This window comes from Bos mutus, chromosome 19, assembly GCF_027580195.1.
Source record: "Bos mutus isolate GX-2022 chromosome 19, NWIPB_WYAK_1.1, whole genome shotgun sequence".
NCBI classification, from domain to species: domain Eukaryota; kingdom Metazoa; phylum Chordata; class Mammalia; order Artiodactyla; family Bovidae; genus Bos; species Bos mutus.
In genome coordinates, this window is record NC_091635.1 from 33,788,601 (window position 1) to 33,807,346 (window position 18,746).

Here is an 18,746-nt window from a genome sequence, read left to right on the forward strand (position 1 = left end):
CGGAACTGTGGATACAGAGGAGCTACCTAGATGGAGGGCTGACTGTAAGTTATAGGTGGATTTTTGACTGCTCTGAAGTTGTTCAAGGGTCAGTTGTATTTCTTAGCATATCTGACCAAAAAACCTAATATGTCAAACCATAAAATGTCCCCAGTCTTATATTGATCAGTGTCCTCAAATTGGTGAAACAGTACCCATTTTGTTTTATATCCTTTAAATTTTTTATTTGCAAATATTGTTACTTGATATACCTGTTTGGGCTGCATCATTTTTCCCTTTGTAGTCTTACTGGGAACTACTTATTAAAATGTGTTTGTGTAACTTATAAAGATGTCAAAGAGCTTATAATAACATTATGTATAGGTGGATATATGACAACAAGTAGAAATTGTTAATTGGGAGAAAAGCCTAAATTCTCTTCTCCACTCTCCTCCTCTGCCAGAATTCAAGTCTCCTGGACCTCAAGATTTATAATTTGGTTGGGGAAGAAGGTTTGTCTTAAGAAATAGTGGGAATTTCCTTATCTTTCCCAGTGGGGAATCTTTGAATGTCAGAATAATTAAACTTATCCATTCACAAAATACTTATTGAATTTTATATGCCAGACATGCTAAAGACATTTTAAAATGTTTTCTCATAGTATATAGGGAGGAAGTGATTACAGGCACAGGTTTGGGAGTTTGACAGGTCTGAGTTCACTTGTTTTGTTTGCTGGGTGTGTGATTTGTGGCAAGGTATTTGATCCCTGGAAGCCTCAGTTTTTTCATCCTATACGACTCATTTAATAGGATTTTGCGATGAATGCACCTGAAATGCTTAACCCAGTTTCTGGCTACTTGAGCATTTCAATAATTATCTGCTGAAGTGATGATGATGAAGATGTAGTAGGGAGTCAATACAGTGGAGGGAAAGTGAAGGTTTTTTTTGGGGGGGGGTGAGGTGGGGACAGGAGACTAAAACGTAGGAACAAGAGAAATAAATAACATGATTAGAAAAGCATATTAGGAAGATTGACATCCTCCGTGGTTTATATAGTCAAATCTCTACTAAATATAATCTTTTTTATTGACCCGTGGTATTTCTGCTTGATGAGAACAATTTTTCTTGAAAGTAAGGAACAACTCTGGGAAATCAGATTGCTTTGGTCTCAGAATGTCTTAGACTGGGCCTACTTTCTGGCTTTAATTGCCTTTTTGTAGATTTTCTTAAGCTTTCCTCATACTATACTTACACTTAAGCTTCCCCTGTACAATAATGAGGTATTTTTCTGGTTGTATGTTGAGAACAGCAATGGTGTTCATGTGTAAGAATGATTTTTGAAGTTTAAATGCAGTTGATGTACAGTGAGTTTGTGTATTAAGTTGCAGTAACAATTACTTTGGGTTGTAGCCCAAAATAGGCAAGTCAGGATTTGGGCGGAAAATACGGGAATATTTTTTAATGGTGTACGATTTGGGCTACATAACTGGGGCAAATATAATAAGACGATCCTCAATATGACTTAAATACCCCAGATTTACATGTGCAGCACTCAGGGGCAGCTCTGAAGTTCTTTTCAAAACACAAAGCCAGTGCAAGCTCCCACTTCTTCAGCATGCCCAGGAACTGAGCATAGAGGCAGAAGGAAGCAAGGCTCTCCACTTCCTTCACGACGGAGAAAAGAAGACATGGTTTTTATGTAAACTTTCCCTTGAAATTTATCTCAGAGAAGCTATGAAAAATTATTTTACTTATGCAAAAGTCTACTCTGGGAAGGTGACATTTTTTAAAACTTCGTTTCTTTGTCATGGCTGTGCTGGGTCTTCGTTGCTGTGTGTGGGCTGTCTCTAGTTGTGGCAAGTGGGGGCTAGTCTTAGTTGCCATGTGCAGGCTTCTCACTGCAGTGGTTTCTCTTCTGGTGGAGCACAGGCTGTAGGCACAGAGGCTTGAATAGTTTGTGGTGCACAGGCTTAGCTGCCCTGCCGCGTGTGGAATCTTCCCAGACCAGGGATTGAGCTCATGTCCCCTGTGTCGGCAGACAGATTCCTGTCCACTGTACCACCAGGGAAGTGCATGGGACATTTTTAAAAGGAAGAAATAGACAGCTAGCGTAGGAAGCCTGTTATAAATCAGGAATTAAGGGGTTTAGAAAAGTGATGATCAGAAGATATGGGAAAAAATGATAATGGTTTATATCCCCAATTAATTCTGATTTTCCTTTGACACTTTATTGTTTATCGATCGCTTCGTAGGTGCCAGACTGTGCTAAGTGCTTTTTACTTGCTGTAGTTCCCTTAATTTCCACAACAGATGATTGGAAAGGTACTTTTCTATTACTAGGTACAATTTACAACGTGGGAAATTGAGGCTTTGAAAGGCTGGTTTGTTCATACTCACCCAACTAGTAACTGATGAGGGGAATGTCCCCCAAATTGCAGTTCTTGCCATTACACTATTATGTCTCTTACTTGTTTTATGTGATGATTCAGGATAGATATTGGGAAACGTGATTTCTATTACTGGTTCTGACTTGGCGAAAATTCTGGGAAAATTGAGCCATCTGCTTTGCATCTTCTTCTGAGCCTTCTTCTCATCAAACTTGGCCTCCCTTCTGGTATCTCTGCTTCCTGTGTCTGTCAGTTTCAGAAACCAGAGGCTGGTACTGGCATTATCCATAAATGTTTGAAACAGACAGCTGGAAATAGGGTAGAAGCCAAATAAAGGGATATATAGCATTTTTGAAATTTTGAAAATGATCCGATTCGATCAGTTTGTTTGACTGTGTCCATATTTCATAATGAAATCATGGAAAAGCTTGCCTTGACAGACAGATAACCTGATCAGAGTAGTTAATTTCTTATTACAACCAATCATCATTATTGTTATCCCTGCATTAACTGTTTTGGTCAACAAAAGTTACTGTTTTTGTGGGTAACTTATTTTGATCTCCTTAATGATAACATAGCTATTGTATTAATTGCTTTCAAGACTATGAGTTCATTGACAGTTTTGGGTTTTAGGTTATCATAGAGTCTGAGACCATCCAGTCATTGCTTGCAAAGTAAATTATTTCCCAATTAATGTATTGACATAGATGGATTCTTGTTGTTATAAGCCCTATTAGTGTTTTGTCACTGATAAGAATGTTTGATTACAGTGTCTTGTATAAACTGTCCTAGAAACCATCCTTAGGTTCCCTGGTGGCTCAGACGGTAAAAGCATCTGCCTACAATGTGGGAGACCCGGTTTCGATCCCTGGATCGGGAAGATCCCCTGGAGAAGGAAATGGCAACCCACTCCGGTGTTCTTGCCTGAAAAATCCCATGGATGGAGAAGCCTGGTGGGCTACAGTCTGTGGAGTCACAAAGAGTCGGACACGACTGAGTGACTTCACTTTCACTTTCATGAAGAGAGTGGGTTTTGTGATTGTATTTTTAAGATAGGAGATATGATGAGATAATGTTACTTACACTTTTTTCTTTATTTTTTAGCCCCTAAAAAATGGTCAGTAAGCCAGCAGCATAATTTTATGTTAATTCATTAGGATTATTTTCACCCACTATCTAAAAGGTGGGTAGACAAGCGTGTAAAGTTTTTTGTACTACTAGACATTTTGTGAATACCTCTATCACTGAGTTTTATAATAAGCCATTTATAAGGTTTCTTATTCACCTGTGATACAGCTCTAAGTTTCTTGAGGGCAGGATAGTGGCACTATCCTAGTATCCAGCATTGTGCTGGGCACATATTAATAGACACTTAAGAAATGTTTTCTTAATCCTGTCAGTAATCTCTCCTTCTTGTAAATTCCATTACCTTTTGTATTTCTCTTGTGATACCTCACACTTTCTATTTTGCATTTTACTATGGTTCTCTTTTCCTTAATTCTGTTTACCAGACTGGATACTCCTTTTAGGCAGGAACTATTCTTAACCTTTGAAAAATTTCCTTCTATTCAAGGCCCCTTATGCTCAGCTCATTCATAATAAATGTTGAATAAATAGTAGATCAAAAAACATTTTATTTAAATAATTTATTTCTAGGTTAAAATTTCTAGTAAAATTTATTTTTAGGTTAAGATTGGAGGCAGTTTTGCCATCTGTATTTTTTGTGTTTTAGAAGCAGAGGAATCTTCTTAAGTGCAAGAATATAATTTGTAAAGAATTTTAGCTAACCTCTGTTACTGAAATAAAAGTTTTTGCTGCGTGTGTATGTGTTTTGGTTGTTTCTTGATGTTATTTATAAGAATGCTTAGTGCCTAAACTTTGTCTCTAAAATAGCAGTGTAATTTTAACTTCACAGGCAAGCTGGACTGGTTCATTATATGGTTTGGAGAAACCAAGGGAAAGCAAATGATGCAGGAAGTGGTAGTGGCAGTTCTGTAAATACTCCACTTTTCACTTGACCTTTTACTGACCTGATGACAAAACACTTCGGTAAAGTAACTTTGAACTATTTTATTAGAAAATGGGTGTATTAAGAAGGATCTAAACTTAAAAATGGGCTTCCCTAATAGCTCAGTTGGTAAAGAATCTGCCTGCAATGCAGGAGACTCTGGTTCAATTCCTGGGTCAGGAAGATCCGCTAGAGAAGGGATAGGCTGCCTTCTCCAACATTCTTGGGCTTCCCTGTGATTCAGCTGGTTAAGAGTCTGCCTGCAATGTGGAGACCTGGGTTTGATTTCACATTCCAGACATCCTGGAATGTGAAGTCAATTGGGCCTTAGAAAACATCACTACGAACAAAGCTAGTGGAGGTGATGGAATTCCAGTTGAGCTTTTTCAAATCCTGAAAGATGATGCTGTGAAAGTACTGCGCTCAATATGCCAGCAAATTTGAAATACTCAGCAGTGGCCACAGGACTGGGAAAGTTTTAATTCCAATCCCAAAGAAAGGCAATGCCAAAGAATGCTCAAACTACCACATAATTGCACTCATCTCACATGCTAGTAAAGTAATGCTCAAAATTCTCCAAGCCAGGCTTCAGCAATATGTGAACCATGAACTTCCTGATGTTCAAGCTGGTTTTAGAAAAGGCAGAGGAACTGGAGATCAAATTGCCAATATCCTCTGGATCATGGAAAAAGCAAGAGAGTTCCAGAAAAACATCTATTTCTGCTTTATTGACTATGCCAAAGCCTTTGACTGCGTGGATCACAATAAACTGTGGAAAATTCTGAAAGAGATGGGAATACCAGACCACCTGACCTGCCTCTTGAGAAACCTATACGCAGGTCAGGAAGCAACAGTTAGAACTGGACATGGAACAACAGACTGGTTCCAAATAGGAAAAGGAGTATGTCAAGGCTGTATATTGTCACCCTGCTTATTTAACTTATATGCAGAGTACATCATGAGAAACGCTGGGCTGGAAGAAGCACAAGCTGGAATCAAGATTACTGGGAGAAATATCAGAAACCTCAGATATGCAGATGACACCACCCTTATGGCAGAAAGTGAAGTGGAACTAAAAAGCCTCTTGATGAATGTGAAAGAGGAGAGTGAAAAAGTTGGCTTAAAGCTCAACATTCAGAAATTAAGATCATGGCATCCGGTCCCATCACTTTATGGGAAATAGATGGGGAAACATTGGACACAGTGGCTGACTTTATTTTTCTGGGCTCCAAAATCACTGCAGATGGTGACTGCAGCCATGAAATTAAAAGACGCTTACTCCTTAGAAGGAAAGTTATGAGCAATTTAGATAGCATATTAAAAAGTAGAGACATTACTTTGCCCACAAAGGCCCGTCTAGTCAAGGCTATGGTTTTTCCAGTGGTCATGTATGGATGTGAGAGTTGGACTGTGAAGAAAGCTGAGTGCTGAAGAATTGATGCTTTTGAACTGTGGTGTTGGAGAAGACTCTTGAGAGTCCCTTGGACTGCAAGGAGATCCAACCAGTCCATTCTGCAGGAGATCAGCCCTGGGATTTCTTTGGAAGGACTGATGCTAAAGCTGAAACTCCAATACTTTGGCCACCTCATGCGAAGAGTTACTCATTGGAAAAGACTCTGATGCTGGGAGGGATTGGGGGTAGGAGGAGAAGGGGACTACGGAGGATGAGATGGCTGGATGGCATGACCGACTCGATGGATGTGAGTTTGAGTGAACTCTGGGAGTTGGTGATGGACAGGGAGGCCTGGCGTGCTGCGACTCATGGGGTTGCAAAGAGTTGGACACGACTGAGCGACTGAACTGAACTGAAATGATATCTAGTACAGGTCAATACAGCTCATAGTTTTTAAAATTGTAAGTCTATACTGAATGCATTGCTCTGTGACTTGCTTTTTTGCACTTAAAGCTTGGAGGGTTTTAACCTTAGAATAGATGTACTGCATACCATTTAAACTATACATGGTGTTCCATCATTCATAGTATTTCATATGAATACTATGAAATTTGATCATTTCCCTTTTAATGGGTCATCCCTTCCCTTCGGTCTCCCTCATTCTCTTTTTAAAAAAATTAGTAAGCTTTATGTTTTAGAGCAGTTTTGGATTCACAGCAGAATTGAGAAAGTGCAGAGTTCCTGTGTACCCCTATCCCCACATACATACAACCTTCCCTGTAGTCGATATCCTGCATTTCTGATGAACCTACGTTGACACATCATCATCACCCAAAGTCCATGGTTTATATTAGGGTTCATCCTTGTATATATTCTGTGTGTTTTGACAAGTGTATAATGACATATATCTACCATTATAATATCTTACAGAATAGTTTCACTGCCCTAAAAATCCTCTACTCTGCCTGTTCATCCCTCCCTCCCCTTCAGCTCCAAGCAGCCACTGTTTTTAGTATTCATAGCTTTGCCTTTTGCAGAATGTCATGCGGTTGGAATATTACAGTATGTAGTCTTTTTAGATTGGCTGCTTTCAGTTTTTTAATATGCACTTAAGTTTCCTCTATATCTTCTCATAACTTGATAGCTCACTTCTTTTTCATGTTGGATGATTATCCAATACCTGGATACTATAGTTTATTTATTCGCTGACCTGCTTAAGGACATCTTGGTTGTTTCCAAGTGTGGATAGTTATAAATAAAGCTGCTATAAACTCCCACGTTGTCCTTTACTTTTCATATGCTGCTAGAGGGAGCATCCTCGTGTGGCCATCACAGTAAGATGATTGAGCGTAAGATGGAGCCTATTATCAGTTTCTCCTCTTGCTTGAGAAGCTAATTGCCCTGCATTCATTCCTGTGCCCTCAAATCTTGAATGAGATTGCATAATTTGAAGCTCTTCAGTGCAGTTCAGAATTGATATGTTAGGGAAATTATCAGAGTTTATCTGTGGACAGAACTCAGGTAATTCTGTTCAGTTCAAGACTTCTCTGGATATAACTTGTTCAAAAAAGTTCTAGAAGACATTTTATGATTGTTGTATATTGTAGTGGATATTCTAGATTTCCCTTAGTCCTTCCATCTCTATGTTTTCACTCTTTTATCTTTGATTATGTACTTCCAAAGTTATTTCATGGAATGTGTCTGAGGTATTTCGCAATTTACCTATTCAATGGAAAGCCATTCTTGATAATATACTGGTCATTCTACATGCCTTTCAGAGATGAAAAACATGCAGCTTCCAGATAGTGGGCAAATGATTCTTCTTTCTTGTATTGATTTTGTCCTTTTATTGTTTATCTTTTTTTTAATGTAGAGTTTTTCAAAGTTCCAGTTTATGCAGCTGGATTTATTTTTTTAACTAGTATTCCCATGGTTCACATTATTGCATCTGTCATTGGTTATTTCCTTTTCCTGTTATAGTTACGTGCATACTCTTTTGAGCTCTTCTGTCCTCTCTTTCTCTTTTAGATTACTTATGAGTCCCTTTTTTGGAACCTGTTAGGCCTTTAAACAAATATTTGCTAAATGCTTTTTATGTACCAGCTTCTGTGTCAGGTGCTAGGTTTTCACTGGTGACCTTGCTGATGTGGAAAAGTTAAAGGGAATACTGTGATTATTTAGCCCAAATGGTACAGATGTGCTTAGGAGTTAATTATATTATTATATAAATATTTAAATGAAGGAGGCCTATTGTGCTCCTTTTTGAGTAACAGTAAGAAAAGGGCTTTAAGTGTGCAGGAGGGGTGAACATTGAAAATGAAAATTGATTGCCCACTAATAAAATAGTTCAAAAATGTATGAGATATATAGGATATTGAGCGTCCAGCCTTGATGGAACATTAGGATGAGAATAGTCATTACTTTCTGAACTGTTCAGACCAGGTGTCACAAACATAAAAGCTTAGGGGCCATGTAGATAACATAAGGTCTGAATCAGTTATAAGACAGTTAGAAATGATTGGGATTCTATGAATGTTATTTGTTATTCTCCTGCCAGAGATTCACTTGCCAGGAATTTATTTGATTTCTCCTAGAGAGTTAACAGTAAAAAAGAAAAAATTGGATCTAAAACTTGGAAAAGTAGAGTGAAATTTAGCCATATATTACTGTCATAAATCCAATTAGATCAAACTGTCATTTTCCACTTAGCTTCAATTTTGTAGTTTCTATATTAATATTTTATTACAATAAATTTTCTAGTGGTGTGTTAACTTAAAGTCATTTTTATCAAAATGTAGCAATGAGATGGATAATTAGCCTTAAATAAGTATTTATGTTTCATTATATTCTTTATACATTTTAGTCAATTTTTATAAAATGTTTTAGGACTAGCAAAGACAAAAAACCTCTGTACTTCAAAAAGTGATTATAATTATAATTAATTTCATTCATCAGTTTTTCTTAACTTTAGAATGTTGTCTTGGTTTATTTTTAGGTATAAAGTTTTTACTCTTTTGACTCCTAGTTTTAGTAAATTTTAAGTAGTAATTTTTCTTCTAATAATAATCTGTATCTATATGTTTGTTTTCCTTTTGCAGCTTTGAAGAACTGTACATAGTAGTAAGGTCTGAGTTAGGCAAAAGTTGAATTATGACTAGAATTTCTTGGTTTTTCTTCAGATAAAAATTTGAACTTGTCCAGAATTCGTATACCCTTCTCTGACACACAGTCACCTTAGTCTTTATTCCAGTTAGTTCATAACCGGTTTTTGTCTATTGAGATTATATTAGTCCCTTTACCAAGTTAATAATCTAATGAATCAAGTCTTTGCTCAATTTTTCATTGATTTATTTACTAATTTAAGAAGTGTTGAAAGCCTACTATGAGCTGGGCATTGAGTATAAAAAGGGTAAGATGAGGTTGCTCTATGTGGGTTTGCTTTCAACAGTGATATACCAGCTGAAGAAATTAATTGATTAATTCATTAAGTATTTGGTATCTACTGTTTACCAGGTATTATTCTCCAGTTAGATAGCATATTCAAAAGCAGAGACATTACTTTGCCAACAAAGGTTCATCTAGTCAAGGCTATGGTTTTTCCTGTGGTCATGTATGGATGTGAGAGTTGGACTGTGAAGAAGGCTGAGTGCTGAAGAATTGATGCTTTTGAACTGTGGTGTTGGAGAAGACTCTTGAGAGTCCCTTGGACTGCAAGGAGATCCAACCAGTCCATTCTGCAGGAGATCAGCCCTGGGATTTCTTTGGAAGGAATGATGGTAAAGCTGAAACTCCAATACTTTGGCCACCTCATGCAACGAGTTGACTCACTGGAAAAGACTCTGATGCTGGGAGGGATTGGGGGCAAGAGCAGAAGGGGACGACGGAAGATGAGATGGCTGGATGGCATCACTGACTCGATGGATGTGAGTCTGAGTGAACTCCGGGAGTTGGTGATGGACAGGGAGGCCTGGCGTGCTGCGATTCATGGGGTTGCAAGGAGTTGGACACGACTGAGCAACTGATCTGATCTGATCTGATCTGATTCTCCAGTTATGGGCTTATCACAGTGAGTTAAATAAGCAGCTTTCATGACCTCTTGAAGATTATATTCTAGTAGGGGAACTGATAATAAACAGGTTATAATATATCATTTAGAGATAAATATTTGAAGAAAAATAAAGACTAGAAAGAGATGGATGAGAGCTTTGGCGCATACATCATTACACCCAGTTGCTCCCCTTGAGTTAAAGGAGGTGGTCTTTTGTAGCCCTGTTCTAATGAGTCATTGGTGGCTCTCATCAGTACTGAGCAGTTCTCTGCCAGTAACTCCTGAGGATATGGATGTGCTGATCCTATAATGAGGATCAGGGTGGGACATCATGGTGTCCACTAAAGCAGGATCTTTTTTCTCCCCCCGCCCCAAATGAGTTGTATCAAAATGTTTCTTTATGCATTGGCAAAGACTAACACCAATCTGTAACAGTACTTAATTTTTTTTTTTTTTTTAAGGTAAAATATGTTGACATGTATAGTAGTGCCACAAAAAAAATAAACATTTTAAAAACAAGAACCAAATGGAATACTACTTTTGGAATTTTTAATTTGGATCATTGTATTTAGAAATTTTGTTTCAGCTCTTTTAAACAGACTTATTAAGTGTTTCTTATTTAAGAAGAGATGCTGAGGAGGACAGCTCGTGTTTGAACATCAAATATGGCCTTAAGCATTTATTAGCAGTGTAACTGTGAGCATGCGATTTCACTTTTCTTTATTTCAGCTTCCTTTTAAAAATGAAGCACATACTACCTGTGTTAAGGAGGTTTTGATGAGGACTAAATTAGATCATATATATATAATATTTTGCATAATATATATTTTCTGACTTGTAACACACAGAAAATCTGATACATAATGTTCTCTTCTAAGAAAATTTTAAGAGTTATAAAACTTACTATTCAAATTTCATAGTATGTTTTAAAACATGAAGTATATTTTTTATATACCCCAACATATAATTTTTTCAAGTCTTTCAAATATTAGTGAAGTAAGTACCTATCAAGCTTAGAACTTCTTGCTGAGTCTCAGATAGTCTTTTATTTTTATTTTTATTTTTTTAATTTTATTTTATTTTTAAACTTTACATAATTGTATTAGTTTTTGCCAAATATCAAAATGAATCCACCACAGGCATACATGTGTTCCCCATCCTGAACCCTCCTCCCTCCTCCTCCCCACACCATCCCTCTGGGTTGTCCCAGTGCACCAGCCCCAAGCATCCAGTATCGCGCGATCAACCTGGACTGGCAACTCGTTTCTTACATGATATTCTACATGTTTCAATGTCACTCTCCCAAATCTTCCCACCCTCTCCCTCTCCCACAGAGTCCATAAGACTGTTCTATACATCAGTGTCTCTTTTGCTGTCTCGTACACCAGGTTATTGTTACCATCTTTCTAAATTCCATATATATGCTTAGTATACTGTATTTCTGTTTTTCCTTCTGGCTTACTTCACTCTGTATAATAGGCTCCAGTTTCATCCACCTCATTAGAACTGATTCAAATGTATTCTTTTTAATGGCTGAGTAATACTCCATTGTGTATATGTACCACAGCTTTCTTATCCATTCATCTGCTGATGGACATCTAGGTTGCTTCCATGTCCTGGCTATTATAAACAGTGCTCACGATGAACATTGGGGTACACGTGTCTCTTTCCCTTCTGGTTTCCTCAGTGTGTATGCCCAGCAGTGGGATTGCTGGATCATAAGGCAGTTCTATTTCCAGTTTTTAAGGAATCTCACACTGTTCTCCATAGTGGCTGTGCTAGTTTGCATTCCCACCAACAGTGTAAGAGGGTTCCCTTTTCTCCACACCCTCTCCAGCACTTATTATTTGTAGACTTTTGGATCGCAGCCATTCTGACTGGTGTGAAATGGTACCTCATAGTGGTTTTGATTTGCATTTCTCTGATAATGAGTGATGTTGAGCATCTTTTCATGTGTTTGTCAGATAGTCTTTTAAAGTAAGATTAGAAGGGAAAACACCCTAAAGATTGACTCTCAAGATGAATATGTAAAAGGAATATTTCATAAGTGCTTTAATATTTTTAGGATTCATCACCATATTTATTTTTACTGGTAAAAAGAATAAGTTATTTGTTAGTGTTCACTTTAAATCTTTGTTTTATATGGTATCTAATGACCTTGATAAATTCATGTATTAATCTAATAGTGTATAAATTCTTTTAGATTGTCTAAGCAAATCATACTGTTCATGAAAGGGGCATTTTTGTTTCTTCTCCATTTTTATACTTTCTGTTTCATGTTTTTTTTACTGACTAAAGACCTCTAGGACCATGTTAAGTGCAAGTGGTGATAATAAGTGGTCATATTCTTCAGTCTTGGGGAATGTTTGGAGTCATTCACCATTACATATGATGTTTGCTGTAGGCTTTTAAAAAGATACACTGTGTAGTATTAAAGAACTTTTCTTTATTTCTAATTTTGTATAAGTTTTAAAAAAATCATGAACAAGTATTAAATTTTATCAGTTGCTTTTGTTTCACTGATAAAAAAATTATTGATAAAATTGATTAAATTATTGATTATATGGTTTATTTCTTTTTTACATGGTTAATTGATTTCCATGTGTTAAATCACTTTTGCATTTCTGAATTAAACCTCCACTTCATCCTGATCTGTATATTGGTATATTTGATTTTACCAGTATTTTGTTTAGAATTTTTATATCTATGGCAAAAGGAGAGGTATGTAATATTTCTTTCTTATAGCAATCTTTTTGGCTTTTGTTAGGAAGCTTCTGCTATCTTTAGAAAACATGTTTGGAAATACTCCCAATTTTTCTACTGTCTGGGACAGTTTGTGTAAAATTGGTATTATTGCTTCTTTAAATTGTTGAAATCATCTGGTCCTAGAGTTTCTTTTGTGGGAATGTGTTTTTACTTCACTAAAAAAGTTCAGATTCATAGACTATTTAGCATAGTTTTACATTTAACACATGTATACCCACCGCTTAGAATCTTGTGTTCGCATATTGCTATAATTGCTCTATTATATGTGTGCCTTCCTTCCTTCATCCATCGTTTTGTCTTATTTTTTAATGCATTTCAAAGTAATTGGATATATCAGTATGCTTTCCTCTAAATATTGAAGCATGAATATCATTAAGTAAGGTTCAGTATTTTTTTTTATATTAAGTAAATTTATATGGAATATAATCCATAAATTTGGTGTGAACATTGACTTAGTTTTGACAAATATATGCATTTGTGTATCCCAAGCTCCCTCAAGATACGAAATATTACTATCACTGAAGAGTTTACTCATGCCTTTTCTTAATGAATTCTCATATCTGCCCTAAGAGACAACCGTTCTGATTTTGTAATTCTAATTTTTTCTTACCATATTCTTGCATACGTTTTAATGTAAGATGTTTTTACTCAGTGTAATATAGAGATTGATCTGTGTTGTTGAATGTATGAATAGTTCATACCTTTTAATTGCTGAGTAGTATTCCACTGTAAGAAAATATCATAGTTTATCCATTTTCCTGTTGTTGGACATCTGTGTTAGATTTTGGCTGTTATTAAATCTGCTCTGAAAATTGTACTAGTCTCTTTTAAGCACCTGTGTTTTCATTTCTTCTGGGTAAATATGTAAAGGGTGGAGTCATATGTTAGGTTTATGCTTTGTTTTAAAATAAACTCTCCAAAGCACATTGTACCATTTTACTCCTGAAATGGTGTATTAAGAATTTCAGTTGTCCGCCATCCTGGTCAATATTTGATATCATCAGACTTCACAGAATTGGTTCTTATGGTGGGAATATAGTGGTAGCTCACTGTAATTTGTACTTGCCCAATGACAGATGATGTTACGCTTTTTAATAAGTGTGTTAAAGAGAAGTCTATCTTTTTTTAAAAAGTGTCTATTCAAATCTTTCACCCTGTTAAAAATTGTCTCTTTATAAGTGAATTATAGATGTTTTTAATATATCTTGGAGATATATTTATGTTTATGTTAGGTATGTTTTGTTAGATGTTAGATATGTTTTGTACATAATTTCTCCCAGTTGGTGACTTGCCTATTCGTTTTCTTAATGGTATTTTTGATGAGCAGATTTTTTTTAAATTTTAATGAAATTTTATGGTTATTGGTTTCTGTGTCTAAGATTCCTTTGCCTTCTAAATAATGAAGATATTTCTCCTGTGTTTTCTTCTGAAAGCCTTATGATTTCAGCATTTATGTGATGTTTGATTTACTTTGAATTAACTTTCATGTATAGTGTGTGAGACACAGATCAAGGTTAATTTTTTAAAAATAGATATCTATTTGTTCCAGCACAATTTGTTGAAAAGACTTTGCTTTACCCATGAATGATTGTTGAAAGCGGATGACGGTGTAAGAATAGGTCTTCTTCTGGACTACCTATTGTGTTCCATTGATCTGTTCGATGAATCTTAGGCCAGTACTGTACTGTCACAATTACTGGGTCTTGTAAGTGCTTCAGCTTTTTGTTAGTTTTCAAGATTGCTTTGGATGTTCTAGGCTTTTTGCATTACCATATGCATTTTTAGAATCAGCTTCTCAGGTTCCACATACACAGAAAATGCCTGCTGGAATTTGGCTGAGATTGTATTGTTTCTTTAGAACAATATATGGAGAATTTATATTTTAAAGATATTGAACCTTCCATTCTATGAACATAGTATACAGACGTACTGTATTTTACTACACTTTGCTTTATTGTGCTTTGCAGTTACTGTGTTTTGTTTTGTTTGACAAAATTGAAAATTTGTGGCAACCCTGAGCCAAGCAAGTCTATTTGTACCATTTTTGCAACACTATTTGTTCACTTCATATCTCTGTCACATTTTAGTAATTCTTGCAATGTTTCAAATGTTTTCATTTTTTATTATATTCTGATGATCTGTGATCAATGATCTTTTTAAAATTGAGGTTACAGTATTAGTTTCAGGTATACAGCATAAAGATTCAATAATTTAAAGATTATATGCATTAAAACTTCTTACAAGACAATGATTATAATTCTGTATGTTATGTAATATCTTGCTTATCTATTTTATGCCCAGTAGTTTGTAGCATATCCCTTATTTGCTTCTCCCATTTGGTAATGCTAATTTATTTTCTATATGTGATCTATATGTGATGGGATATCTTTTCTCATTTTATATTTAACCTTTATGTGCCCATAGTCTTTTAGTAGAGTATTTAACAGAATAACAATATAATTTGAGTTTAAAGCTACCATCTCACTGTTTCATATTTTATCCACACATACTATGCTTTTTCTCTCACTTCTTACCTTTGGTTCAGTCATATATGTTAATTATTCTCTCTATTCCACTCCTGACGTTTTTGTTTTTGTTGTTATGCATTGAAAAATCTCTGTGGGATTCCCAGGTGGTACATTGGCATAGAAATACCTGCCAGTGTAGGAGGTGCAAGAAATGTGAGTTTGATCCCTAGGTCGAGAAGATCCCTTGGAGAAGGAAATGGCAACCTACTCCAGTATTCCTGCCTGGAAAATTCCATGAGCAGAGAAGCCTGGTGGGCTACAGTCCATGGGGTCACAAAGTGTTGGACATGACTAAGCACCCACACTCATCATATATTTTAAGCTTAACAAGTTATTAATGTAATTTTTTTAACAATTCTTGTTCATTTATATTTGCCAATATACTTACCTTTTTGTGGCTCTTCCTTCTGTGTTTTTCTGGCTCTCATTTTCCTTCTCTTGGAAGAACTCTGTTTTCGTATTTCTTTTACTGATAAATTCTTTTTGTTCTGAATCACCTTTATTTTAATTTTCAGAATATTTTAAACTGTTCATAGATTTCTTGATTGACACCTCTTTTCCTTCAAAAATTTTAAGAAGTCATTCCATTTTCTGTGTCATTCATCATTGCTGTTGAAAGTTTCCTCTCAGTCTACTGATTGTTGCTTCTTTCAGTGTGTTTATTTTTCCCCTAGCTGTTTAAAGATGTGGCTTTACATCTTATCAGTATTAGGAAATTCTTGATTATTATCACTTAATATATTGCTTCTTATTTTCTCCTTTCTTCTGGGATTTTAATGATATGTATATTAGAGTCTTTCAAAGGATTCCAAATGCCTCTCATACTCTTCCATATTTTTCAGCCTTTAATTTCTGTGTGCTTTAGTTTGGAGATTTGCTGTTAACCTCTGTTCTAAATTCACATTTGCTCTGTTCAGTCTGCTGCAGGTTTCAGGTACTGACACTTGGGAAATTTTGCTGTTAAGAGCAAGCATAAAGGAGCAGTAATTGGACCACGTGGGAATAAAGAGAGGGGCTTACTTATTGGCTTTTGGTTGGGACATACTAGCATGTTTATGTTATGACTGGAGTGATTCTGTAGAGAGAAAAAAATGAAAGCTGTGTGAGAGAGAAAAGAAAGATGATTTTTAGATGAAAGTTATTAACAAGGTGAGAGAGGACATAGCAAAATTAAGGAGTTTTCTTTTGATGGGAGTGGGACATACAGAGGTTGGTATTAATAGCATATGTGTACTGATGTACTCATGTATCAGTAGTCTTGTGAGATTAAATTCTTGCTTGACCGGTGGAAAATACACAGCTGCTGTGAGTTCTGGACTCTTACACGTTGGGTGTGTGTTTTGGGAAAAATGTCCAAGAAATGGAGAGTCTTGTGGTAATTGTATTTATAGCAACCTAATTGTTTTCTGTTTCTGTGTACCCTCAGTGATATCTGCCTTTGTCTCTTAGGGTACTCAAGTATTATACTTTAAAGGGAATACCTAAATGTCTAATTAAATTAAATTAAATAAGCGTTTCTGTCATATAGTTAAAATTTCTGTATTATATATGTAAACAGAGTGGTTAATTCCTGATGGCACATTTAAAATGAATTCTTAATAGTATTTGGATAGCAAACCAAGTTTTCTAACATATTTTCCCACATTTTCTTTTGTAGTTTTGTGAGTCCTAGAATAGTACAACCATGTTTCGGAATAGTCTCAAGATGCTTCTTACTGGAGGAAAATCAAGTCGTAAGAACAGATCAAGTGGTGAGTAACTCTGCTTCATTTATTTTGTGTTATGATTTGGAAAAGAAAGTCCTCTTAGGGATCTGAATTAATGCTACCACAGTTCATATATTTTATTAAATGGCTTATTTATTTTGGAAAAAGTTTACATTCCTATAGGTTGACATATTCTTTATTAAGAAGAATACTTGAACACTCATCAGGAATAGTCAGGTAAATGAAGAGTTTGTGAAGGAAAAATGCTTATTTCAGATATATGAGAGAGTAGTGTTTCTATGTAGTACATATTAAAGACCTTCCAGACTTAAATTTACTTTAAGAATTAACCTGTAAAATTATTTCAGTCCCAGATACTCTTTGGGGAATGAGACTAAAAATAATAGAGATAGTCCTCAAAGGGTTATACAGAAAAATGATATGTAAATTGGACATTTTTACAATCATTAAAAGATATTTTTTAAAAAAGTGTGTAATTCTTAGACTTTTAAGGTAAAAACAAACCAAACCTGTATAGATAGTTTTTGGGGAGAAATCTTGAAGATTAATACACTACATAGTGGAGAGTGAAAAAGTTGGCTTAAAGCTCAACATTCAGAAAACAAAGATCATGGCATCCGGTCCCATCACTTCATGGGAAATAGATGGGGAAACAGTGGAAACAGTGTCAGACTTTATTTTTCTCGGCTCCAAAATCACTGCAGATGGTGACTGCAGTCATGAAATTAAAAGACGCTACTCCGTGGAAGGAAAGTTATGACCAACCTAGATAGCATATTCAAAAGCAGACACATTACTTTGCCAACAAAGGTCCGTCTAGTCAAGGCTATGGTTTTTCCTGTGGTCATGTATGGATGTGAGAGTTGGACTGTGAAGAAGGCTGAGCACCAAAGAAATGATGCTTTTGAACTGTGGTGTTGGAGAAGACTCTTGAGAGCCTCTTGGACTGCACGGAGATCCAACCAGTCCATTCTGAAGGAGATCAGCCCTGGGATTTCTTTGGAAGGAATGATGCTAAAGCTGAAACTCCAGTACTTTGGCCACCTCATGCAAAGAGTTGACTCATTGGAAAAGACTCTGACGCTGGGAGGGATTGGGGGCAGGAGGAGAAGGGGATGACAGAGGATGAGATGGCTGGATGGCATCACTGGCTCGATGGACGTGAGTCTGGGTGAACTCCGGGAGTTGGTAATGGACAGGGAGGCCTGGCGTGCTGCGATTCATGGGGTCGCAAAGAGTCGGACACGACTGAGCGACTGATCTGATCTGATCTGATTTGTTTTCTACAAATGGATTGTTGATTTTTATCATATTTTCTTTCATTGACGTGTAGCTATTTACAACATTGTGTTAGTTTCAAGTGTACAATAGCAAGTCAGTATTTTTGCAGATTATATCTCATTTATAGGTTATTATAAGAAAATGGTATAATTCTCTGTTTAGTTCAGTTTGGTCACTCAGTCATGTCCGACTCTTTGCGACCCCATGAACTGCAAAACGCCAGGCCTCGCTGTCCATCACCAACTCCACCCAAACCCATGTCCGTTGAGTCGGTGATGCCATCCAACCATCTCATCCTCTTTTGTCCCCTTCTCCTCCTGCCCTCAATCTTTCCCAGCATCAGGGTCTTTTCAAATGAGTCAGCTCTTCTCATCAGGTACCCAAAGTATTGGAGTTTCAGATTCAACATCAGTCCTTCCAGTGAACACCCAGGACTGATCTCCTTTAGGATGGCCTGGTTGAATCTCCTTGCAGTCCAAGGGACTCTCAAGAGTCTTCTCCAATACCATAGTTCAAAAGCATCAATTCTTCGGTGCTCAGCCTTCTTTATAGTCCAACTCTCACATCCGTACATGACCACTGGAAAAACCATAGCCTTGATTAGATGGACCTTTGTTGGCAAAGTAATG

General features: G+C 36.3%; 1 protein-coding gene across 6 annotated transcripts in view; it reads left to right on the forward strand.

The window, feature by feature from the left end:
- The window catches only part of TANC2 (tetratricopeptide repeat, ankyrin repeat and coiled-coil containing 2), a 359,086-nt gene that overhangs the window by 25,177 nt on the left and 315,163 nt on the right, over positions 1 to 18,746 (forward strand). For all 6 annotated transcript variants that reach the window (XM_070390029.1, XM_070390030.1, XM_070390031.1 and 3 more), the window contains exon 2: positions 16,767 to 16,860. In XM_070390029.1, the coding sequence (XP_070246130.1) occupies positions 16,794 to 16,860 (67 nt within the window). In that variant the 5' untranslated portion in view covers positions 16,767 to 16,793. The remainder of the gene's footprint in view (positions 1 to 16,766; positions 16,861 to 18,746) is intronic.